Source organism: Eleutherodactylus coqui, chromosome 5 (genome assembly GCF_035609145.1).
Source record: "Eleutherodactylus coqui strain aEleCoq1 chromosome 5, aEleCoq1.hap1, whole genome shotgun sequence".
In the NCBI taxonomy this organism is placed as follows: Eukaryota; Metazoa; Chordata; class Amphibia; order Anura; family Eleutherodactylidae; genus Eleutherodactylus; species Eleutherodactylus coqui.
The window spans coordinates 254739359-254764695 of record NC_089841.1 but is presented as its reverse complement, the minus strand read 5'-3'; the positions used below and the strand labels follow the sequence as shown (position 1 = coordinate 254764695).

Below are 25337 nucleotides of genomic sequence, written 5' to 3'. Positions count from 1 at the left end.
GCGGCCGGCAAAGGGTGATCAATACCCCAGCAGTGAAGAGACTGGGGTTCCCCTGCCCTGCTGAGATGAAGCGAAGCCCAGTGCAGAAGAGAACGGCAGCACTTTTTTGCTAAAACACGCAGCTCCCAATCGTGTGAATCTGCATTTTCACTGCCAATTAAGCTCGGGACTTGATGGCGGGAAATCATCCACTCACGAGATTTTCTGCAGCACTACTATCTGTGTGATTGTTTTGCGCATCTAGCTTTTGTGTGATTTTGTAGCCCGTGTGAATGAGCCCTACGTGAATCTGAATGACTGAGTAAACGCTGTTTAAACTGAACAATAAGTGAACGAGCCAATGATGATTTTTATGCCGGCATGAAAGGGACGATGTTCGTCGTTCAGTCGTTGGCTCGCGTTTAGACCAAATGATTGTTCACTTTCGCTCTTTTGAACACTTTTTTGAACCATAATGGTTCTGTCTAGAAGCACCTTTAGTCTCTGACTCCTCTCTCTGCTCTCCTGGTTCTGTCTAGAAGCACCTTTAGTCTCTGACTCCTCTCTCTGCTCTCCTGGTTCTGTCTAGAAGCACCTTTAGTCTCTGACTCCTCTCTCTGCTCCCCTGGTTCTGTCTAGAAGCACCTTTAGTCTCTGACTCCTCTCTCTGCTCTCCTGGTTCTGTCTAGAAGCACCTTTAGTCTCTGACTCCTCTCTCTGCTCCCCTGGTTCTGTCTAGAAGCACCTTTAGTCTCTGACTCCTCTCTGCTCTCCTGCTTTTGTCTAGAAGCACCTTTAGTCTCTGACTCCTCTCTCTGCTCTCCTGGTAATGTCTAGAAGCACCTTCAGTCTCTGACTCCTCTCTCTGCTCTCCTGTTTCTGTCTAGAAGCACCTTTAGTCTCTGACTCCTCTCTCTGCTCTCCTGGTTCTGTCTAGAAGCACCTTTAGTCTCTGACTCCTCTCTCTGCTCTCCTGGTTCTGTCTAGAAGCACCTTTAGTCTCTGACTCCTCTCTCTGCTCTCTTGGTTCTGTCTAGAAGCACCTTTAGTCTCTGACTCCTCTCTCTGCTCTCCTGGTTCTGTCTAGAAGCACCTTTAGGGTCTGACTCCTCTCTCTGCTCTCCTGGTTCTGTCTAGAAGCCTTTAGTCTCTGACTCCTCTCTCTGCTCTCCTGGTTCTGTCTAGAAGCACCTTTAGTCTCTGACTCCTCTCTCTGCTCTCCTGGTTCTGTCTAGAAGCCTTTAGTCTCTGACTCCTCTCTCTGCTCTCCTGGTTCTGTCTAGAAGCACCTTTAGTCTCTGACTCCTCTCTCTGCTCTCCTGGTTCTGTCTAGAAGCCTTTAGTCTCTGACTCCTCTCTCTGCTCTCCTGGTTCTGTCAAGAAGCCTTTAGTCTCTGACTCCTCTCTCTGCTCTCCTGGTTCTGTCTAGAAGCCTTTAGTCTCTGACTCCTCTCTTTGCTCTCCTGGTTCTGTCTAGAAGCACCTTTAGTCTCTGACTCCTCTCTCTGCTCTCTTGGTTCTTTCTAGAAGCACCTTCAGTCTCTGACTCCTCTCTCTGCTCTCCTGGTTCTGTCTAGAAGCACCTTTAGTCTCTGACTCCTCTCTCTGCTCTCCTGGTTCTGTCTGTTCGTTGTTCAGTCGTTGGCTCGCGTTTAGACCAAATGATTGTTCACTTTCGCTCTTTTGAACACTTTTTTGAACCATAATGGTTCTGTCTAGAAGCACCTTTAGTCTCTGACTCCTCTCTCTGCTCTCCTGGTTCTGTCTAGAAGCACCTTTAGTCTCTGACTCCTCTCTCTGCTCTCCTGGTTCTGTCTAGAAGCACCTTTAGTCTCTGACTCCTCTCTCTGCTCCCCTGGTTCTGTCTAGAAGCACCTTTAGTCTCTGACTCCTCTCTCTGCTCTCCTGGTTCTGTCTAGAAGCACCTTTAGTCTCTGACTCCTCTCTCTGCTCCCCTGGTTCTGTCTAGAAGCACCTTTAGTCTCTGACTCCTCTCTGCTCTCCTGCTTTTGTCTAGAAGCACCTTTAGTCTCTGACTCCTCTCTCTGCTCTCCTGGTAATGTCTAGAAGCACCTTCAGTCTCTGACTCCTCTCTCTGCTCTCCTGTTTCTGTCTAGAAGCACCTTTAGTCTCTGACTCCTCTCTCTGCTCTCCTGGTTCTGTCTAGAAGCACCTTTAGTCTCTGACTCCTCTCTCTGCTCTCCTGGTTCTGTCTAGAAGCACCTTTAGTCTCTGACTCCTCTCTCTGCTCTCTTGGTTCTGTCTAGAAGCACCTTTAGTCTCTGACTCCTCTCTCTGCTCTCCTGGTTCTGTCTAGAAGCACCTTTAGGGTCTGACTCCTCTCTCTGCTCTCCTGGTTCTGCCTAGAAGCCTTTAGTCTCTGACTCCTCTCTCTGCTCTCCTGGTTCTGTCTAGAAGCACCTTTAGTCTCTGACTCCTCTCTCTGCTCTCCTGGTTCTGTCTAGAAGCCTTTAGTCTCTGACTCCTCTCTCTGCTCTCCTGGTTCTGTCTAGAAGCACCTTTAGTCTCTGACTCCTCTCTCTGCTCTCCTGGTTCTGTCTAGAAGCCTTTAGTCTCTGACTCCTCTCTCTGCTCTCCTGGTTCTGTCAAGAAGCCTTTAGTCTCTGACTCCTCTCTCTGCTCTCCTGGTTCTGTCTAGAAGCCTTTAGTCTCTGACTCCTCTCTTTGCTCTCCTGGTTCTGTCTAGAAGCACCTTTAGTCTCTGACTCCTCTCTCTGCTCTCTTGGTTCTGTCTAGAAGCACCTTCAGTCTCTGACTCCTCTCTCTGCTCTCCTGGTTCTGTCTAGAAGCACCTTTAGTCTCTGACTCCTCTCTCTGCTCTCCTGGTTCTGTCTAGAAGCCTTTAGTCTCTGACTCCTCTCTCTGCTCTCCTGGTTCTGTCAAGAAGCCTTTAGTCTCTGACTCCTCTCTCTGCTCTCCTGGTTCTGTCTAGAAGCCTTTAGTCTCTGACTCCTCTCTTTGCTCTCCTGGTTCTGTCTAGAAGCACCTTTAGTCTCTGACTCCTCTCTCTGCTCTCTTGGTTCTGTCTAGAAGCACCTTCAGTCTCTGACTCCTCTCTCTGCTCTCCTGGTTCTGTCTAGAAGCACCTTTAGTCTCTGACTCCTCTCTCTGCTCTCCTGGTTCTGTCTGTTCGTTGTTCAGTCGTTGGCTCGCGTTTAGACCAAATGATTGTTCACTTTCGCTCTTTTGAACACTTTTTTGAACCATAATGGTTCTGTCTAGAAGCACCTTTAGTCTCTGACTCCTCTCTCTGCTCTCCTGGTTCTGTCTAGAAGCACCTTTAGTCTCTGACTCCTCTCTCTGCTCTCCTGGTTCTGTCTAGAAGCACCTTTAGTCTCTGACTCCTCTCTCTGCTCCCCTGGTTCTGTCTAGAAGCACCTTTAGTCTCTGACTCCTCTCTCTGCTCTCCTGGTTCTGTCTAGAAGCACCTTTAGTCTCTGACTCCTCTCTCTGCTCCCCTGGTTCTGTCTAGAAGCACCTTTAGTCTCTGACTCCTCTCTGCTCTCCTGCTTTTGTCTAGAAGCACCTTTAGTCTCTGACTCCTCTCTCTGCTCTCCTGGTAATGTCTAGAAGCACCTTCAGTCTCTGACTCCTCTCTCTGCTCTCCTGTTTCTGTCTAGAAGCACCTTTAGTCTCTGACTCCTCTCTCTGCTCTCCTGGTTCTGTCTAGAAGCACCTTTAGTCTCTGACTCCTCTCTCTGCTCTCCTGGTTCTGTCTAGAAGCACCTTTAGTCTCTGACTCCTCTCTCTGCTCTCTTGGTTCTGTCTAGAAGCACCTTTAGTCTCTGACTCCTCTCTCTGCTCTCCTGGTTCTGTCTAGAAGCACCTTTAGGGTCTGACTCCTCTCTCTGCTCTCCTGGTTCTGTCTAGAAGCCTTTAGTCTCTGACTCCTCTCTCTGCTCTCCTGGTTCTGTCTAGAAGCACCTTTAGTCTCTGACTCCTCTCTCTGCTCTCCTGGTTCTGTCTAGAAGCCTTTAGTCTCTGACTCCTCTCTCTGCTCTCCTGGTTCTGTCTAGAAGCACCTTTAGTCTCTGACTCCTCTCTCTGCTCTCCTGGTTCTGTCTAGAAGCCTTTAGTCTCTGACTCCTCTCTCTGCTCTCCTGGTTCTGTCAAGAAGCCTTTAGTCTCTGACTCCTCTCTCTGCTCTCCTGGTTCTGTCTAGAAGCCTTTAGTCTCTGACTCCTCTCTTTGCTCTCCTGGTTCTGTCTAGAAGCACCTTTAGTCTCTGACTCCTCTCTCTGCTCTCTTGGTTCTGTCTAGAAGCACCTTCAGTCTCTGACTCCTCTCTCTGCTCTCCTGGTTCTGTCTAGAAGCACCTTTAGTCTCTGACTCCTCTCTCTGCTCTCCTGGTTCTGTCTAGAAGCCTTTAGTCTCTGACTCCTCTCTCTGCTCTCCTAAATGCTCTTATCAGCTAATTTATGACCTCAATAAAGTTTATCTTTGTTATGGTCATAAACAAGCTAATAGGACCGGTCAGAAGAGGAGAGATAAGGGTTGACAGATCACCTCCTCTTGCAGTTTACTACATACAGTGATACATAGAAGCTGGAGAAGCCAAATGGTGAAAAATTTGTAATTAATTCCCATTGCAAAAATATTATTCATCCCCAAAAATATAGGCTTTAAATATGTTGCCTCTATGTCTCTTTTACTTACATAAATATGGGCCTGTCCCTCTTTTGTGGGGGCATCCATTCAATGTAAAAGTGATGACAGGTAGTGCAGCCTACTGGTCACCACCAGCTGATGTTAATTCAGTAAATAAGGATCTAATCACCAAACTTTGATCACCTCGCTTTAAGCCCCATTTACAGGCAACGATTCGTTCAAACCATGTCTTTTTTGTTCAGCATAAAACCATCGTTCGCCCAAGTCAGCTTATAGCAGGGGCAGCATGCTGTGATTCTCCACGGGAGTGCTGCTGACATTGTTTTCAGTTGCAGTCCCCTGCCAGAACAATAAAGCTGTATGCTGACCACCTGCTGTTATCTGCATGCAGCAAAGGGAGGCTCGTTTACATGCAAATGAAGCTAATAAGCTACTAATGGGCATTAGTGCCCATTAGTAGTTTATACACAATGATCGTATAAACTGTCATTTAGGCTATCTTTTGAACAAATTTTGTGTGATCATCTTTGCGTGTAAATGGGTCTTTTCTTCCAATTTACTAATATACAGCCAATTTTAGCCTTCCAATGGAAATACTATTTCGATCTTGCTTTGGTGCCAGAGTTGTCATTGCTATTTCTAATTAAGAATTCTGGAATTCCATTGGTACGTCTGGCTACTGTTTGGCTATGTGGCTTCAATGTGATAAATAATATAATGTGTTTCTACCTATTATTAAAACTTGTATTGGACCTGACAAATTATACATTCACTGTATCTTATATTCATCCATTTTATGCTATATTCTATTAAATCCTTTAAACAATGATGGCGTATCTGTATACTTCTATCTATTTGGTATACAGTTGTAACATAATATTATACTGTTGCAGTATGTGCAAATACAGAAATCTCACTTCAACCATTCATTATATAACCATAGTGAATTTTCTATCGCAGAGTTTGGCAGTCACATATCCAACACTAATGGGGAAACAAACCAGTATTCTTGGGACTCTTTGGATTTCCATATATCACATATCCCAGTCCATACGCCAAAAATGTCTGCCGAAGGAAACGTCCTTTAAAAAACAAACACAATGGGGTAAAAGTTTTAAGACGAGCATTTAAAACGCCTTAATAAGACTCTCACAAGTTACGCCCGATGTATGAAGAGGCGTATGTGAGCAGCAGAAATTGTAAGAAAGTTGTGACAAAACTTGGTGACAGCAATTTTCGCTTGATAAATCCCCTCTAATATATCTACTTTAATGATACATATTATATTTTTATGGCACATTATATGTTCATACCATAATCATATACTAAATCCTGCTGTCTGAGACATCTGCCAAGCGTTTGCTCTTTCTGGAAGACTCTGCAAGCATCTGTGAAGAAGCATTGTGTGCCGATTATATCCAGATATGAGTGAGTTAATCTGTCCATGACACAAGTCAGTTCTTGGCAATGGTATGACAAGTGCAGATCCCATGCACAGATTGTAATTACCAGCTGCAGAGAAACTGATCATCAGCTGCACAGTTTGGGAAACGGCCTCATCAGGGGCACAAATAAATCTATCTTGGAAAATCATTGCTAATTGCTGTGAAAAGAAAATATATTTTTAACTTTATTGCTGCTGGAGATCCATCAAACAGGAGAGGAACCTGCCTTATATAGTAAGGAGACCGCCAAGTCTACCATTTTTAGGTTCCTAGTATTTAAGATAGAATATTGATCTCCTTTCCCATTAAACAGCCATAATTATAAAGATTTTTGCATGAAAATTCCACTTCTAGTCAAAAGGTGTATCGTCATTGCCAATCAGTGAGCTGCCTGCTTCCAACCTGCATTAAAAGGATTTGAAAGGCCCAGCATACAATTTACCTACTCGGTGCTGTGCTACATCCGATAGCACATTCTATTGGAGTCAATCGGTATAGAGAGCTCTTCTGTACAGCCCTTTTGTATTTGTGCATGTTATAATGAGTATTTGACAGTAACTATTAAATATAGTTAGATATGGATCCTCTGTGTGGGTCTTTACTGCATAAGATTAGGATTTGAGTGGGTCCATATTACTGGAATGCATATAGTTTAGTCGAGGCCGACACTTTACGGATCACCCCTCTCCATGCGGTTCTCTTTCAAACGGCTTCTTTGAGTTCGATCACTTGTATGTTGGTGTCGGCTTTGATAGTATCAAGCCAGCACGTTCTTTGGTGGCTAGGTGTTTGTTTGCCACTGACCACTCCAAGCATTATCAATGCTTCTAATGAATTAGCTCACATCACATGGCTGAAGTATAGAAGTTTCTGTTTCGTAATTTTTCCTCCAATGAAAACTTTGGTTTGCTGACTGTTTTGTTTGTGATTTTGGTGGTCCAAGGAATTCATAGGAATTTCCTCCCGGACCAAAGTTCGAAGGCATCAATCTTCCTTCAGTCCGTTTCCTTCAATGTCCAACTTTTGCAGCAGAAGGTTGTTAAATATTTACCTTGGAAAATCCCTAACAAATAATTTTTTACACATGACAAAAAAAGGTTAAAAACATTTCTGTGCCACAGTATTTATGCTCCTTTTGTTCTATGGTTATGCCCCAAATGTCTGGATTATCCCTGATAGATGTCAGCAGGTGCTCCATCACTAAACTGTATAGGATAGGAGAAATGGGGCATCCCTGCCTTGTTCCATTGGTAATGGAGGTTATATCTCATAAAGAGCCATTCATTTTAAACAAGCCATGACTTTTGAATCACAGGCGTCTCTGATACCCAGCTATTGCCCAGTAGAAAATAGCGGACTAAGCAAAGTGATTAACTGCTTTTTCAGCATTGGTAGAGTGAATCATTAATGGAATTCCCTTGGATTCTGCATACTGGATAATATCTGGTGTCTTCAATGTTTTGTCATGAGCCTCCCCTCCCTTCACAAACTCCACTTGGTCTGGATGAATATGGGCAGGAAGGGGTGGTTGGAGTTTAGGTCAACATTCAATAAAGAGATGGATCTGTAACTGAAGCATAATTGTGGGCCTTTGAAACCCACAAGAAACAAAATAAGACATAATGGGACAGATTCACTATTGAAAATGCACCAAAAACTGTCTTACACACTTTATATTATGTTTATGATGTGCTTTAGACATGCTAATGTACTTTTTTAAGCTGTGTCCAAAAAGCGATGTGGCTCTGTGGGACAGAACACGACCTACATATTACAAGGTGCACTAAAAACTGCATTAAAATTCTGAGGCAAAAATTGCATTAAAATTAAAGTAAGCGAATCAATTTATGGTTTAAAGTTAAACAGAACTGTCTAAAGACGCGCCAGATTTATCATCCTGCATGAGCCACTGTGATAAATCTGGGACATTTTAAAACTGTCTCAAGTTTACAAAGTCTAACCCAGTGTTCCCCAACTCCAGTCCTCAGGGACCCCAACAGGTCATGTTTTCAGGATTTCCTCAGTGTTGCACAGGTGATGTAATTATTGTCAGTGCCTCAGACATTGCCACAGGTGTTATTGCTATAGGATGTCCTGAAAACATGACCTGTTGGGTCCCTGAGGACTGGAGTTGGGAAACACTGGTCGAACTATTAGATAGTGTCAGGAAATCTGCCCAATGTTGTTATATGAAAAATATGAGCAATGAGCTGCCCAACCAGTAAACGTCATGCAGCTCCTAATGTAGCAAATCCATGTTTGATTGGTGGGGATTCATGGACCCCTTCGATCAGCAGTTGAATGGGATTGAATGAGATGAGCTGCAGTAACAGGCACATTGCTTCTACGTGCCTGTGTAATCAATGTAGGAAACCCTACTTTTGGGGAGGATGTTTCAGAGGTTCCATCCCCACCGGTCAAGCACTGTTAGCCATTTTCTAGAGATAGGTCATCAATTTTCTGAATCCAGAGAACCTCTTTAAACTTATATCTATAGATGTACTTACTAATATTTATTAAGGATAGTGAATGTGCAGCCGTATCACATTTTTCTTTATTGATGTGCTGTTTTGTCCTTGTTAGCTTATGCAAAGTGAATTAAGTAGATAGTGGATTTGTTATTTACTGCATATTGCACATTTAGTGATTCGGGAAGATTTAATCAGAAAGTCTAGGTCATCTGAAGCTGTGAGCGACTCTACAGGCAGGATGTTCTGTCTCTTTACGGCTTGTATTATGTCTTGAATGTTAATTGATACAGAGAAACAACCGACTAATAACCTTTTCCTATATATGCTGTCCATCCCAGGGGACAAACTGCACGTATAGATGAAGTGGCAGAACAAATGCATAATATGACATGAACAGTTGGTGTTTTATAAGCCAAAGGGATAGGGGAGAAAGCAAGCAATAGAACAAAGACATTAGTTTGTAATGTAAGCAATTCTTTTCTACACTTCTTTCTGTCTGAATGAGCCTCAGGAGACTCCATAATACTTTGCTTGGGACCTTAAGTGTATTCATAGCTTGGAACAATAGCCAGGCCTAGAATGGTGACACCTTGAACAAAGCCAATGTTCAATACAGATATATGGCTGTCCCAAGCTCCTATCCCCTCTCTAGACTTCAGGGCACAGCTGGCTCTGATTATTCCTATCTTTGGCAGGCGGGATAATAAATCCTCATAGGATGGATCCCTCCGCTGACAGTACTTAAATTGGTTCTAATCTCAGCTGTGATCAGGAGCAGCCCGCATTAGTTAGCGCTGTGTGTTTCATGCTGTAGACTTGACATTGCTTGCTCCGTGTAGACCTCTTGGGTCTATGGCTCAGTGAATGAAAGAATGACATCTATAGGAAAAGGCATTTCCAAATACAGTGTCCATAGCCTCTAGGGTAAATAAATCATGGAAGAAGATACTGCCAGATCTACTGAATGGTCATTCTCTGAAATGATGTCTATTCACATAGCATGACTACACTTTTATATCATCTATTACGGTTACCCAGAGGGCTCTGCAAACCTCAAGGAGTATAGCATAAAAGACACTTTGCTAAGTCATAGTCTACTTAGTCATGTTAGAAATTAGCACAGTGCGCTTTGATCCTCCCTTTGATCCTCTTAATACAGTTCAATAGTCTTTGCAGCTTTTAAGGGGATGAATTGCAAAGTTGAAAAAGATGTTTCCTTCTAAAGGGCCAGTGCAACATTAGAGCTTATAAACATGAGAGGATCCCTTGATGAGAGGATGCCTTGATCAGATCTCCTTCTACCAGCCAGAGAGGCTTTGCATATTTACTAGAATGGACATCATGCATGGGCGCCATACCTGCAGAGCCAATGTGTGGCCACCTGGTGATTTCAGCTGAGAACCACCAATTTGATCTGCGGATGGTTTGCCATATGAGGAGGGCTGGCTGGCCATAAAACTATATTCTAACATCTTTTCCTTTTTTGTTTTATATCCAGGTATTGGGGAAAGTGTAAAGCCTCTACATATCCATAGACTTCAACATGGCCTTGTACAGTGCAGTTTGGCACAGTCTGTGGCCCTCCCATGTCTTTTCTCTCTACGGCCTACCCAATCCGTGCAAGCATACAATGGCTCAGATTCACCACGCATCAAGTGGAGTAAAATTCTTCAAGGACCAGGCAAAAAGGAAATAACTGTTCTGGTGGCAAGAGAAAATGTAGTAAAAATATCTCGAGGTTATGAGGGGAGAGTGTCTCTGCCTGGATATGCCCACAACAGACACAATGCCACTCTGATTTTGTCCAATGCTCGTGCCAGTGATTCAGGTCTATACCGTTGTGAGATTGTCCTGGGGATTGAAGATGAGCAGGACACTGTGCCCCTGGAAGTAACTGGTAGGTGACATCTTGTATAGTCTATGGCCTGTATTAATGGATATTGATTTTGCAATAGAATAGTTTTTTGTTACATTTTTTCTTTTGTAGCCTCAACAAAAACTCACAAGCTAGTCAAATATATCAGAGAATGGCTCTGACACGGCTTCACTGTAGTATTCATTCTGTCTTTAACAAACTTTGGGATTCCAACTTCAATTATCTATCTATCTCATATCTATCTATCTATCTATCTCATATCTATTTATCTATCTATCTCATATCTATCTATCTCATATCTATCTATCTATCTATCTATCTATCTATCGCATATCTATTTATCTATCTATCTCATATCTATCTATCTCATATCTATCTATCTATCTCATATCTATTTATCTATCTATCTATCTATCTCATATCTATTCATCTATCTATCTCATATCTATCTATCTATCTCATATTTATCTATCTCATATCTATCTATCTATTTCATATCTATCTATCTCATATCTATCTATCTATCTATCTATCTCATATCTATTTATCTATCTATCTGTACCATATCTATCTATCTATATCTATATCTATCGCTCTATCTCATATCTATTTATCTATCTATCTCATATCTAGCTATCTATCTATCTATCTGTCTCATATCTATTTAGCTATCTATCTCATATCTATTTATCTATCTATCTCATATCTATCGATCTATCTATCTATCTCATATCTATCCATCTCATATCTATATCTATCTCATATCTATCTATCTATCTCATATCCATCTATCTATCTCGTATCTATCTTATATCTATTCATCTATCTATATCTTATCTATCTCATATCTATCTATCAATCTCCTGTATATCTATCCATCTATCTCATATTAATGTATGTAATAATAATAATATAATAATAATCTTTATTTGTATAGCGCCAACATATTCCGCAGCGCTTACATAGACGGGGAATACAGAAAGACAAAAAATACAAAAGTTACAGAACCACGGTTACATAGTAATCAGTTGATAGAAACAATAGGGGTGAGGGTCCTGCTCCAAACAAACTTACATACTACAAGTAATGGGGTGATACAAAAGGTAAAGGGGCTGGAGATGTGCGCGGTATGGTGAGGTGGAGAGTGAGGGATGTTATACACATAGACAATGGTCAGACATTTAGCCGTGTGACGGCAGGATCAGTATGACTGCAGGAGCGGTTTATGACGGCTAGCAGGGATTGCAGTCAGTAGGTCAGGGAGCATGTTATCAGGTAGCATACAGAAGAGTTTGTTTAGGGAATGCGGTATGCCTCCCTGAAGAGGTGCGTTTTTAGAGCACGCCTGAAGTTTTTCGAGTCCTGGATTGCCCGGGTATCCTTTGGTAGCGCGTTCCAGAGGACCGGTGCTGCTCTGGAGAAGTCTTGGAGGCGGAAGTGAGAAGTTCGAACTAGAGGGGTGCGCAGTCTAGTTTCGTTAGCAGAGCGGAGAGCTCGGGCTGGGTGATGGATTTAGATGAGGGAGGCAATATAGGGGGGCGCTGCGCTATGGAGGGCTTTGTGGATGAAGCTAGTAAGTTTAAATTGAATTCTGTATTTAATGGGCAGAGGCGTCTGAGTAACGGCTGGACAGGAATATGAGCCTGGCTGCCGCATTCAGGATGGATTGGAGAGGGTAGAGTCTGGTGCAGGGGAGCCGTGAGTGGATGAGGGACACAATAAGCATTTTTAGCGTGTCTATGGTGAGAAAAGAGCGGATCTTGTAATGTATCTATCTATCTTTATCTATCTCATATCTATGTATCTGACTTTACCCACAAAGAACTGTGTAGTAACCACACAGAGTCTTCTTGAATGGAGAAAAAGAAGTTTTGTTGTGAAGAAGAAAAGGAGAGTGGTGGTTGTGGGGATTCCCTACAGAGAAGAACAGAGGCCGCTGTCTGCAGACCTGACACCTCAAGAGAGGTATGCTGTCTTCCAGGTGCGAAAATCAAAGATGTGTCTGGTAGGCTGTCAAGACTCTTCGGTCCTAGAGAACACCACCCATTCCTACTAATACATGTAGGGACAAATGACACTACAAAAAGGACCTTGCAACTATCTGCAGAGACTTTGAGGACCTCGGAAAGAAGGTGAAGGAACTAGGAGCACAGGTGGTCTTCTCATCCATTCTCCCAGTGGATGGTCATGGAATAAGAAGATGAAACAGGATTCTAGAGGTGAACAACTGGCTACGTATATGATGGACTACTTGCTAGACATGGGTTGCACCTTACAAAAACAGGTAAGCATAAATTTGGTGGGTGCCTTGCTTCGCTCATTAGGAGAGTTTTAAACTAGAACAATATGGGAAGGGAAGTGAAAGGCCAGGTAAAAATATACAGCTAATTAATACATTTGAGAATTTTGCTATTAGAAGTGGAAAGAAAGAACAAAGACGAAAAAAATCAAAAGGCAAGTAGAGGAGCAAGAGACACCGATCACAAACTAACATGTTTTTATACAAATGCACAGAGCATGGGAAATAAACAAGGAGAATTGGAGCTCCTAACACAGGAAGAGAAATATGACATCATTGGAATTATGGAAACTTGGTGGAATGATACACATGATTGGAATACAAGACTTGAAGGATGCAACTTATTTATAAGAAACAAACCTAAAAAAAGGGGAGAAGGTATTGCGTTCTATGTTAGGAAAACATCCATCTCCACAGAGATTCAAACTTCAGAGCATGGTAGCTCTGTAGAAACTGTTTTGGGTTAGAATACAAGGAGAGAACAACAGAAGGGACACCATTGTGGGTATTTACTATAGGCCACCTAGACAAGCAGAAGATATCGATGACCTCTTACTACATCAGATGGCCAAGCTCTCAAAAAAAGCCTGACATAGTGATCATGGGAAATTTTAACTATCCGGACATTTGTTGGGAATCTTCCTCAGGTAAATGTAATAGATCCAACAAATTCTTATCCGCTCTTGTTGACAACTTTATCTTCCAAAAGGTCGAAGAGAAAACAAGGGGATCTGCTGTCTTGGATCTAATTCTTACCAACAGGGAGGGAATGGTTGAGGAAGTACGGGTGGCTGGGACCTTAGGAGGCAGGGATCATGCTATCCTTGAATTTTGGATAAAAAGGGGAGGAAGACCTGAGAAAACTCAGATCTCAAGGTTGGATTTCAGAAGGGCAGATTTTAATGAACTTAGAAAGGGGATAGGAAGAATCCAATGGCTGGATGTTCTTAAGGACAGAAATGTCCAAGAAGGTTGGGAAATAGTGCAAAATGAGATTCTCAAAGCACAATAGTTAACAATTAGAGATAAGCGAACGTGCAGGCAGTTACTCGAAAAAAGCGATGCTCAATCGAGTAATTGTCCTAAACTAGCACATTCGCTCATCTCTATTAACAATCCCTAAAAGAAGGAAGAATGGGAAGCATTTAAAAAGACCAGGATGGATGAACACAGCACTTGCACACATGTTAAATAATGAAAAAGAAAAATATGTTTATCAAATGATAAGAGTGGGGAATATATAAAGAAGAATATAATGCGGTCTGCAGAAACTGTAGGGCAAATGTCAGAAAAGCTAAAGCTAATAATGAATTGAGGCTTGCAATAGAGGCCAAAAGCAATAAAAAAGGATTTGGGGGGTATGTCAAAAGCAAAAGAAAAGTCAAAGATGCTATTGGATGCTTACAAGATGAAAATGGTGAATTGGTTAAGAATGATGTTGAAAAGGCCAAACTTTTAAATTCCTATTTTGTATCTGTTTTCTCTCAGAAAGTAGATGGAACATCAACTGATCTTCCCTGTGCTATTGGGGGAATAAAAGAATGCAGGCTATCTATAAGCAGAGAGCTGGTGAGGGAACACATAGCTAACGTTAAGGAATTCAAGTCTCGTGGGCCAGATGAATTACATTCTAGTATACTAAAGGAAGCAGTGGAGGTAATTGCTGAACCACTTGCCATAATCTTTGAAAATTCCTGGGGAACAGGATAAGTCCCAGAAGATTAGAAAAGGGCAAATGTTGTCACTATCTTCAAAAAAGGAAGAAGGTGGATCCAGGAAACTACAGGCCTGTGAGCCTGACTTTTATACTGGAAAATATCTTTAAACAAATTATTAAACAGCATGTATGCAAGTACTTGGATAAAAATAGAGTAATTGCCCACAGCCAGAATGGGTTTGTAACAAACAAGTCATGCCAGACTAATCTAATTTTCTTCTATGACAGAATCACTGACTGGGTTGATCAGGGAAATGCGATGGATATAGTATATCGTGACTTTAGTAAAGCCTTTGACAAAGTATCTCATATCATACTTTTTGAAAAAAATGACAAAATATGGGATTGACAAGTCAACTGTTAGGTGAATTCATAACTGGCTGAGTAATTGTACTCAAAGAATGGTCATAAATGGCTGTACATCCAAGTGGAAGAATGCATCAAGTGGGGTACCACAAGGCTGTGTCCTAGGCCCAATGTTGTTCAACATTTTTATATATGATCTGGAGGAGAGAATTGATGGGAAACTGATTACATTTGCTAGCGACACAAAGCTAGGAGGGGTAGCTAACACTAGGGAAGAGAGAGGGAGTATTCAAAAAGATCTAGAAAAGCTTGAACAGTGGGCGGTAACTAACAGAATGGTATTTAACATGGAGAAATGTGAAGTCCAACATCTTGAATGGGAGGATACAGAATGGGTGGAATTGGGTTAAGCAGCAGCATATGTGAAAAAGACTTGGGTTTACTAATGGATCATAGACTGAACATGAGTCAGCAATGTGATGCAGCAGCCAAAAAGGCAAACACAATTCTGGGATGTATTAAGAGAAGCATAGAGTCTAGATCACTTGAGGTAATTATCCCACACTAATCTTCCTTACTCAGATCTCATCTGGAATACTGTGTCCAGTTCTGGGCATTCCACTTTAAAAAAGACATAGACAAACTGGAGCAAGTGCAGAGAACAGTTACCAAGATGGTGAGCGGTCTGCAAATCACATCCTGTGAAGAACAGTTAAAGGATCTGGGAATGTTTAGCTTGCAGAAGAGAAGGCTGAGAGGAGACTTAATAGCGGTCTACAAATATCTGAAGGGTTGTCACAGTGCAGAGGAATCAGCCCTATTCTGATCTGTAAAAGGAAAGACTAGAAGCAGTGGGATAAAACTGAAAGAGAGGAGACACAAATTAGATATTAGAAAAAACTTTCTGACTGATGGGTGATCAATGAGTGGAACAGGTTACCACAGGAGGTGGGGAGTTCTCCTTCAATGGAAGTGTTCAAACAAAGGCTGGACAAATATCTGTCTGGGATGATTTAGTGATCCTGCATTGAGCAGGGGGTCGGACCCAATGACCCTGGAGGTCCCTTCCAACTCTACCATTCTAGGATTCTATCTCATATCTATCTATCTATCTATCTATCTATCTATCTATCTATCTATCTATCTATCTATCTATCTCATATCTATCTATCTCATATCTATCTATCTATCTCATATGTATCTCATATTTATCTATCTATGTTGGCATCCATACAGCATCTACATGTTCTAGATTGCTATCAATCACCCCCTTATTCAGAAATAGAAATTCTTTGAAATAGAAATTCTTTGCAGTAGCTATGACTATATATTAATGCTTAGTCACAATTCTTGTAGAAGTTCAGACATTTTAATCACACTGCTGCTTGCAATCTAATCCCAATGATGTCTTTTAGACATTTGCTCATTTTTTATAGTAGTTCCTTTTTATTGGCTGTTTAATGCTTATTGTCATTAATGCTTCTTTCTCTCACACATGCAATATGCCAATCCATTTGTGTTTCACATATGCTGGTATAATGCTTGTCCTGTGCCCTTTCTGCCTGTGCCACATTCATTTTTCCACCCAACCAATTTCATTTGCATTGGCAGCTCCTCTCTATCTTTGTTGCTCACTCTTCTTTTCGAGTTACCTCTGATTTACATCATTCATTCTTGCATTTTTTTTACAGTCCCATCCCCTCGACGTTAACCATTGTTGCTATCAATCTGTTTCACGTTCACCTTTATTCATGCACCTCCTTCTTCATTCTTTATGTGAGTCCTGCTGTCTCCGTCTTGTCGTTCTCTTATTGCCTTCTAGTCTAGCTCTCTTATTTACTTGCATCTCTGCTAACAGCCTCTTCTCTTGGCCCCATCTTCCCAGCTTTCTTTACTTGATATGATCAAACAGAGAGAATCACATTTAGAGGCTGTTATCCTGAAAGCAGCTGTGGCTGCGCGGTTCTGAATTCTGGCACCTGTATTCCATCTTTTTTTCCTTATTTTTTTCGGTGCGGCATCCTCTCTCCCATCTGTTCTCACCTCTTCACAGCTTTTTGGCCCCTTCACTGTGTTGGCCCTGTTCTTTGTATTGTCACGCTCCCCCTCTCAATGTCTGCCTGTTTCACAGCTTGCTTGCTCTGGTAATTAATAGCAATTATGTAAATCTACAGGACAGCTCTGGGTTGCTACGCGCGCTGTTTGTACTAGGCTTCATACAGATTTATTTACACGTGTACATTACTGCATCATTGCTTTATTATTCCCAATATTATATGGCGTTTCATCCTTTAGATGTGTATTAACAGGGCATTTCACTCCATTATTGTCATCTTCTATCTTCATAAAATGAATGGACAAGCTTTAGGTTCTGGTATAACTTGAGCGTTGCTGGGAAGCGACAATGCATGCTGTTTGACGGCCTCAGCAGCTGTAGATCTAGTGCAATAAAGTGGCGGAGGACTGGTGCAGTCAGGAGACAGAATTATTGCCTTGATGGTCCCTCTAAATTGTACTTTAAATGTTGCTAAATAATAGCTGTCTCGCTCTTGAAGCTTCTGTACTTTTATGCTTTGTAATATACAATGTTAGCTAGCTGTCACTTTTTAACAAAAGTAACCAAATCTAAGCATCTTGATTTAAAATAGCATCCATGAATTATGTAGAAGGATCTCAAGTAGTCGAATGCCAAATATCTTCTGTTCTTAGTCTTCGCAAAAGGAATATGTGAGGTCTTATGACAACAACATAATACAGGAGCCCAAATGAGCAAAACTGTGTAGCCGAAAACCTGGAATCATTCTACATTTGTTAGGGTGGATGTGCATAGGCGTAAGCATATATACGCTGGCGATAGTGTGACATATATGCGTTATGCAGGAGGCACGTCAGCGTGCTATTACGCCTGCATCGGCGCTTTTACTGTACTTTTTTGTACTGCCAGGACCACTCACATCAGAGCGGTCCTGACAGCGCCATGTTTGAGTAGGCGGGCCAGCCACCTTAGTCCCAGGTGTTTTCAATTTTCCGCTCAAAATTACGCATTTCAATGCTTGATTTTGTGCTGGCGGGGACCCTTGGTGTGCAATTGCCCACCAATATAGAGCATGTCACTTTTTTTTTTTAAGAGTTCAAAATGCGCACGGAACGAAACGCTGCGTAAAGGAATCCATTTAAATCATTACGTGCACAGATTTTGCGGACGCAAATGCACCCACGTGCGGGAGCCCTCACTGATTGTCGTCCAATCACAGCACACTTATCATTTTTGTAGATCAGTTTAAGAGATAAAAGCTGAACTCTGATTGGTTACTGCACAGGGCTCTCTGTAAGGATGCATTCACATGGGTGAGTGAGAAACCCAGACCTATTTTGCTTTGTGAAATTGCAATTCTGGTTAAGAACATGATGCATTTTTGCTTAAAAAACACGTAGAGTCTCATCTAAGTACTTGCGATTTTCATATGTTTGAAAAAAATGGCACGTGCTTCCAATAGTTTTCAATGGTAAAAATCGCATGGCATGTGAGTTCGATGCAATTTTTAAAAAAATCCCATAGGAAATAATGGGTCATTCCTTACGGGGAATCACCCAAAAATAGGGCAATTTTTCAGTTGCTCGTGTGCATAAACTCATTTAAATCGATGTGTTATTAATATCGCTGTCGGACAGAACTCGCCCATGTGAATACGTCCACAGTTTTAGTAAATCCCCCAATGGGGTTGTGTTCATAAAACGTTTGATACTGGGACTCCATCTAAATCCCCCAAAATGAGCCTCTTCCAACAAAACTCTAGACTTCATTAGTAGAGATGAGCGAGCATTGAGCATTGCCCTTAGTGAGTACCTGCCCGCTCGGAAGAAAAGGTTCAGCTGCCAGCGGCGGGTGGGGAGCGGCTGGGGAGAGTGGGGAGGCATGGAGGGGATAGCCAAACCTTTTCTTTCGAGCGGGTATGTACTCGCTAAGGACAATGCTCGATTGAGTAATTGTCCTTAGCGAGTATGCTCGCTCATCTCTATTCATTAGTCAAATGTTCCTTCTCGACTTACCTATTCTAAGGCCTGGACGGACCGGGCAGATCCCCGGTAAGCCGCTATAGCAGATAACGGAGTGGCCCCTCAGCCTGCTGCTTTTACAATCTATGGTATGATGTTTTGTGAATATGAGATACCTCCCGGCTGCCCGCCCGGCACACAAGGTGTTAGTCAGTGTCAGGACTTTCTGTGCAGAGGCTGACTCTGCTTACCTCTCTGTCTCTTGCCATTGCTGCATTCAGTACCCTCGTACTCCTGATCAAGTCAGCTGCCGGCTACTGCGGCCCCACGGTGAGTCCAATCCTTCTTGTGGAATAAATAACTGACTGAAAACCTGCAGGAATAATAGCGCTGCGAGCGATAAGAGCGGTCAGAGGAACAGAAGCTTCCGGGCCCCCGACAGTTCTCATAAGTCATCCATTTAGCAGGGTATTCTAATCCTCTTAAATGCAAGAAGAGTCCTGCAGGTGGCATTATCACTACCAGGTGCGGGCAGCATGATGACTCAGTGGTTAGCACTCTTACCTTGCAGTGCTGAGGTCCTAGGTTCAAATCCCTCCAAGAACAACATCTGCAACAAGTTTGTATTTTTCTTCCCACCCTCTAAAGCCATACAGATAGGTGACTATAGAATGTGAGCCCCGCTATCAGTGCTGCATCATATGCATGTGCGGTATAGCTAAAGGAAAGTCACACTTACATGTTAGACTCTGCTTTTGGGTGTCCATCTTGGGAGCAGGAAAATAGAATCACTGACTATAAGAGAACCATCCTATGACTGAACCAAATGGCGTCAGATGGATCTTATCTTCTATATATTTGTCAATGTCTGTCTGTTTGTTGGAGCTTCACACACAAACTGTACGACCAATTAACATGACATTTTGCACACAGAAGGTTATAGGCTAAAAAAGAATTCTGAAATGTTGTTGTCTCGGCAACCTTATTTGCATTTTTTGCTTTGAATTTTAATGCAGTAACCCCCAAATTTGCTTTCACCAGTGGATTCTATGGACTCGATTTAGTATTCCTGGTTATTTCCAACAAGTAATTCCTAATAGAAGAGTCAGACTGAGCATATATTTGTGTATCAGGACTGCTTTTTAGCCCCAGTCTAACCCTAGTGGAGCCACTAGTGATTATTCCCCCATTTTGTCCTTCCTAATTCAGCCTTGGATGTCCGTGTGGATACCAGTTTGCAGAAATGAGGTCCCCAGACAGGAATACATGGAGCAAATGTATCAACACCGTCCCTCATTTATCATAACTGTCTAACAGGAAGTCAACAAACAGTAAAAAACTGTTTTTGGTACCCATAGCAACCAATCACAGAGCAGCTTTCGTTTTACCTCAGTAATAAAAGGATTAAAAGCTGTTGCCTATAGCAACCAATCACAGCGCATCTTTTATTTTACCTCAGCAGTATAATATATAACAAGCAATGACGGCGCAGCTTACATGTTACCTCATCAGAATAACAAATGAAAGCTGAGCTGTGATTCGTTGCCAAAAAATGCCAAATTTTACTCAACTTGGGATTTGTACATGACGCGAACAAACAGATTTGGTGCTTTAAATATAAGATGCTGAGCAGCGAAGGACCTGTTTGGGCAGAAGGATAAGAGCCGCACTTGGAGTAGCAGCTGCTCGACTAGCTAAGACGCTGGAGCAAACTAACTGCGACCCAAGAATCAACACAAGCGACAAGCGGCCGCTCGACTAGCTGAGACGCCGGAGCAAACTAACAGCTGACTTGAGAATCAACGCATTTGACACGCTACCGCTCGATTAGCTGAGACGCCAGAGCAAACTAATGGCCGATTTGAGAATCAACGAACTCCACAAGCCACCACTCAACTCAACTTTTGAGAAGAACAGCTTACAAATTTTTGGAGGCGGAAGCTTTTAGATACAATGCAAACAATAACTCCGAGTGTCTCCGCAGCTTTCTATTGGCTGAATAAACAAACCATGTTCACAGTGCAATGCTCTAAAGTGGCCCCACGAGACCCCTGGACTATTTTGCTGTGGCCCCAGGAGACCCCTGGACTATAAAGTGGCCCCAGGAGATCCCTGGACTATTCTGCTGTGGCCCCAGGAGACCCCTGGACTATAAAGTGGCCCCAGGAGACCCCTGGACTATTCTGCTGTGGCCCCAGGAGACCCCTGGACTATAAAGTGGCCCCAGGAGACCCCTTAGAATGCTTAGAACTCCTCCTAAAAATGTTAATTGCAAGGATCATTGAATTTGTCTATTTTGAGTTAATACATGAACCTCGCATTAATCAGCATCGGTGTCCTTCCACGTATTTATGCGTATGTTCTGAGATCATCTTTTCAGACTTAAAATGTCCCGTTTTGCATGGCACGCGTTCTGGATCGGGCACCCAGGCTAGTTATCCATAACGGGGGGACATCTGACTTCAGTCCAGCCCTAACAAAATAGAGCATGCTGCACTATTTTATGTGTTTATTGGGACAGTTCTACAATGAAGACCCCAAATGGAGTCTCCAATGCAAATGTGAACAGAGTCTTACGTACTGTAGAAGCCTATACTCCAGTGACACTGGGAACATGTAGAGTTGGTCACAAATGCCTGTGATGAGAGCCTCTATAAGGCTATATTCAGACTACTGTACGTGAGTTGGGTCCAAGAATCTCAGATGCAACCTGCATTAGACAGCGCACGGGCGGGCAGCTGTCCGTATACTGTCTGATGTGTGTGGACGCTGGCCATTGCATGTCTTAGGCCGCCTGTCCACGGGCGTAGCGGTATCCCGCGGCGATTCTCCGCCGCCCGGGAGCAGGAGCCTGCAGACAGATCTGCGCACGCATTGCATATTGTGTGCGCAAATACGAGCACAAGTGCGGTTGTGTCGCCTTAGAGCCTAAATATTACCAGTTTAAAGCGTTACTGCTAGTTATATAAATCGTTCCCTTCCTCACACCTCAGGCTGTACTCTATGTCATTGCTCTGACCTTCCATTCCTCGGCCGACATGTCCTTTGTATCCCTTCACATGCTGAGACATGGAAGTTATTTATAAAACAACAACTTTCTGATATCAGCAACTTTTCTCCCTGTTTTTACAGAAGTCAAATCAAACAAATACATTCGCTACATTTAAAAAAAAGGCAAAACAGCTATTGTACAAAGGCAAAGTTTAGACATCTACAATTACTGTTCATGGGCAGTTCTTGTATTGCAGGATTAATCAGAAGTAGGAAGAAATCATGTATTGTGTGATATGCATTAATCCTCCTCTGGATCAGACTCTATTGGTCCCCATGTGGCCTAACCTGTAGCTCTGAGGGAATCCTAGACCTATTGCATGGTGTTCCACTCTGAGCCATACCTTCCTGATTGCAGCAATTTGGAGATTTGTCAGAATAGTGGTGTTCTACCAATAGAGGGCACTATTTTTAGTTCTCCAGCGTTTTTATTATTTCTCTAGGTTAGAGAACAATTTCTGATTATTACATATGATGTAATAATTATTTATTTGATCATTTCATGAACAAGGTTGGGGAATAATCCTGCGATACGGTGTCAGTTTGGGATTCTAGACTATTATTGATCCCAGTTTTTATACCAGGACACACCACATGTAATTATCCCTTCTATGTTACCCTGGTGTTCTGACACTGATATTAATAGAGACTCAGGACAGGAGGGGAAATTAGTAATAATAGGGACTTTTTGGTATATCAGCTCATACCACAGAAGGTAAAGAGGGATAAATCCTCATAACATAACATGTTCCCTGTCCTACTGACTGCAATCCCCACTAGCCACCATCAACCGCCCCCTGCAGTCATACCAATTCAGACACTATACGGCTCAATTTGACTATTGTCTATGTGTATAGCATCCCTCACTCTCCACCTCCCCATACCGGGCACATCTCCAGCCCTTTACCTTCTGTATCACCCCATTATTTGTAGTATGTAAGCTCATTGAAGCCCCGCACCCCTATGGTTTCCATCAACCGATTACTAGATGTAACTGTGGTTTTGTTTCTGTTCCTCCTGTCTTGTAAGCGCTGCGAAATATGTTGGCGCTATATAAATAAAGATTATTATTATGTTCACCAGACGTTAAACTCTGAAGCTTTTTTATACGTAGAAACATAGTTTCCACTTGTGGTTACCATAGAGTGTGGCTGTCATCGCTGCCATCATGCAGAATGCTACCTGCTCCTAAATGTTGGAAAGGATAAAAACATTTTAATCTATATACATAAAGGTGAAAGCCCTCACTGACTGACTGACTCACTAACTCGCCACTAATTCTCTATCTCCCCATTGTCGTAGAAACATGAAATTTGGCAGGAGCAGTCTTTAGGTCCTAAATAAGAAAAGTAAAGGGGTCACAACTTGATTATTCCATGCTAATTGCAAAATTATTGGCTCCCCTGTGTAATGTAACTTCTCGTTGCCGTACAAGTATGAAATTTGGCACAAGCATTGTTTAGGTCCTAAATAGGAAAAGTAAGGGGGTCAAAACTCGATTATTCAATGCCAATTGCAAAAGTAAGTGCACCCCTATTAATTAACTTCCCGGTGTCATACAAGCGTGAAATTTGGCACGAGCATTCTTTAGGTCCTAAGTGAGGAGAGTGGGAGGGGTTGCACATTCTGCAGAGGGTCATCGGTACATGCAGCCTGAGGAGAATCTGATGCTACTTTTTGTGTATACATATTTTTTATTCCTCTGTTCCTCTAAAGTAACCACAACTTCATAAAATTTTCAGTGCGAACAACACATAAACACCTGTATCAGATTAACTCGGACAAGGCCGGGTATATCATCTAATCTTTTTCATAAAATCATCAGTTGGGTTAGAGGACCATGATATGTGGCATTCTTTAGAGGAGCACCCTTGCCTTCTTTCTTCTTCCTGAAGAGGCTGTTGATACGGCAGCTAGAAAAAAAGTTTTAATTCATCTATATTAACTGCAGATTTTTAAAATTTCAGGAGCAGAAAAGGTTATTATGTGCAGTATTAAATATTCTCTACAAGAAAAAGACATGAAGGTCAGCAAAGAAGATGATGGGGAGAGACATTCCTCCAGTTCTTTGAAAGGTGTATTCCAGTTATCAACATTAAAGGGGTTGTCCCGCGCCGAAACGGTTTTTTTTTTCTTCAACAACCCCCCCGCCACCCCCCCCGTTCGGCGCGAGACAACCCCGATGCAGGGGTTAAAAAAGAACACCGGACAACGCTTACCTTAATCCCCGCGCTCCGGTGACTTCTTACTTACCCGGTGAAGATGGCCGCCGGCATCTTCTCCCTCGGTGGACCGCAGGGCTTCTGTGCGGTCCATTGCCGATTCCAGCCTCCTGATTGGCTGGAATCGGCACGTGACGGGGCGGAGCTACACGGAGCTACACGGAGCCCCATTGAGAAAAGCAGAAGACCCGGACTGCGCAAGCGCGTCTAATTTGGCCATTAGACGGCGAAAATTAGACGGCAACCATGGAGACGAGGACGCCAGCAACGGAACAGGTAAGTGAATAACTTTTGATAACTTCTGTATGGCTCATAATTAATGCACAATGTACATTACAAAGTGCATTAATATGGCCATACAGAAATGTATAGACCCACTTGCTGCCGCGGGACAACCCCTTTAAACATCTAATGAAGGCATTAGAGTGAGGATCAAACCATTGTGACCTGAATAGAGATGAGCGAGCACCAAAATGCTCGGGTGCTCGTTACTCGAGACGAAACTTTCGCGATGCTCGAGGGTTCGTTTCGAGTAACGAACCCCATTGAAGTCAATGGGCGACTCGAGCATTTTTGTATATCGCCAATGCTCACTAAGGTTTCCATTTGTGAAAATCTGGGCAATTCAAGAAAGTGATGGGAACGACACAGCAACGGATAGGGCAGGCGAGGGGCTACATGTTGGGCTGCATCTCAAGTTCCCAGGTCCCACTATTAAGCCACAATAGCGGCAAGAGTGCCCCCCCTCCCAACAATTTTTACTTCTGAAAAACCCTCATTAGCAATGTATACCTTAACTAAGCACCACACTACCTCCAACAAAGCACAATCACTGCCTGCATGACACTCCGCTGCCACTTCTCCTGGGTTACATGCTGCCCAACCCTCCCCCCCCCGCACGACCCAGTGTCCACAGCGCACACCAAAGTGTCCCTGCACAGCCTTCAGCTGCCCCCATGCCACACCACCCTCATGTCTCTTTATAAGCGCGTCTGCCATGAGGAGGAACCGCAGGCACACACTGCGGAGGGTTGGCACGGTCAGGCAGCGACCCTCTTTAAAAGGGGCGGGGCGATAGCCCATAATGCTGTACAGAAGCAATGAGAAATCTAATCCTGTGCCACCTCCATCAGGAGCTGCACATGTAGGCATAGCAATGGGGAACCCATGTGCCACACACTATTCATTCTGCCAAGGTGTCTGCATGCCCCAGTCAGACCGGGGTTTTTTATAAATAGTCACAGGCAGGTACAACTCCGCAATGGGAATTCCGTGTGCACCCACAGCATGGGTGGCTCCCTGGAACCCACCGGCTGTACATAAATAAATCGCATTGCATTGCCCAT

At 42.9% G+C, this 25337-nt stretch overlaps 1 protein-coding gene across 1 annotated transcript in view; it reads left to right on the top strand.

Annotated features, from left to right (window-relative positions):
* NCAN (neurocan) overlaps window positions 1-25337 on the top strand; it is a 238339-nt gene that overhangs the window by 77174 nt on the left and 135828 nt on the right. Inside the window, exon 3 of the mRNA XM_066604529.1 lies at window positions 10023-10421. Coding sequence (XP_066460626.1) covers window positions 10023-10421 — 399 coding nt within the window. The remainder of the gene's footprint in view (window positions 1-10022; window positions 10422-25337) is intronic.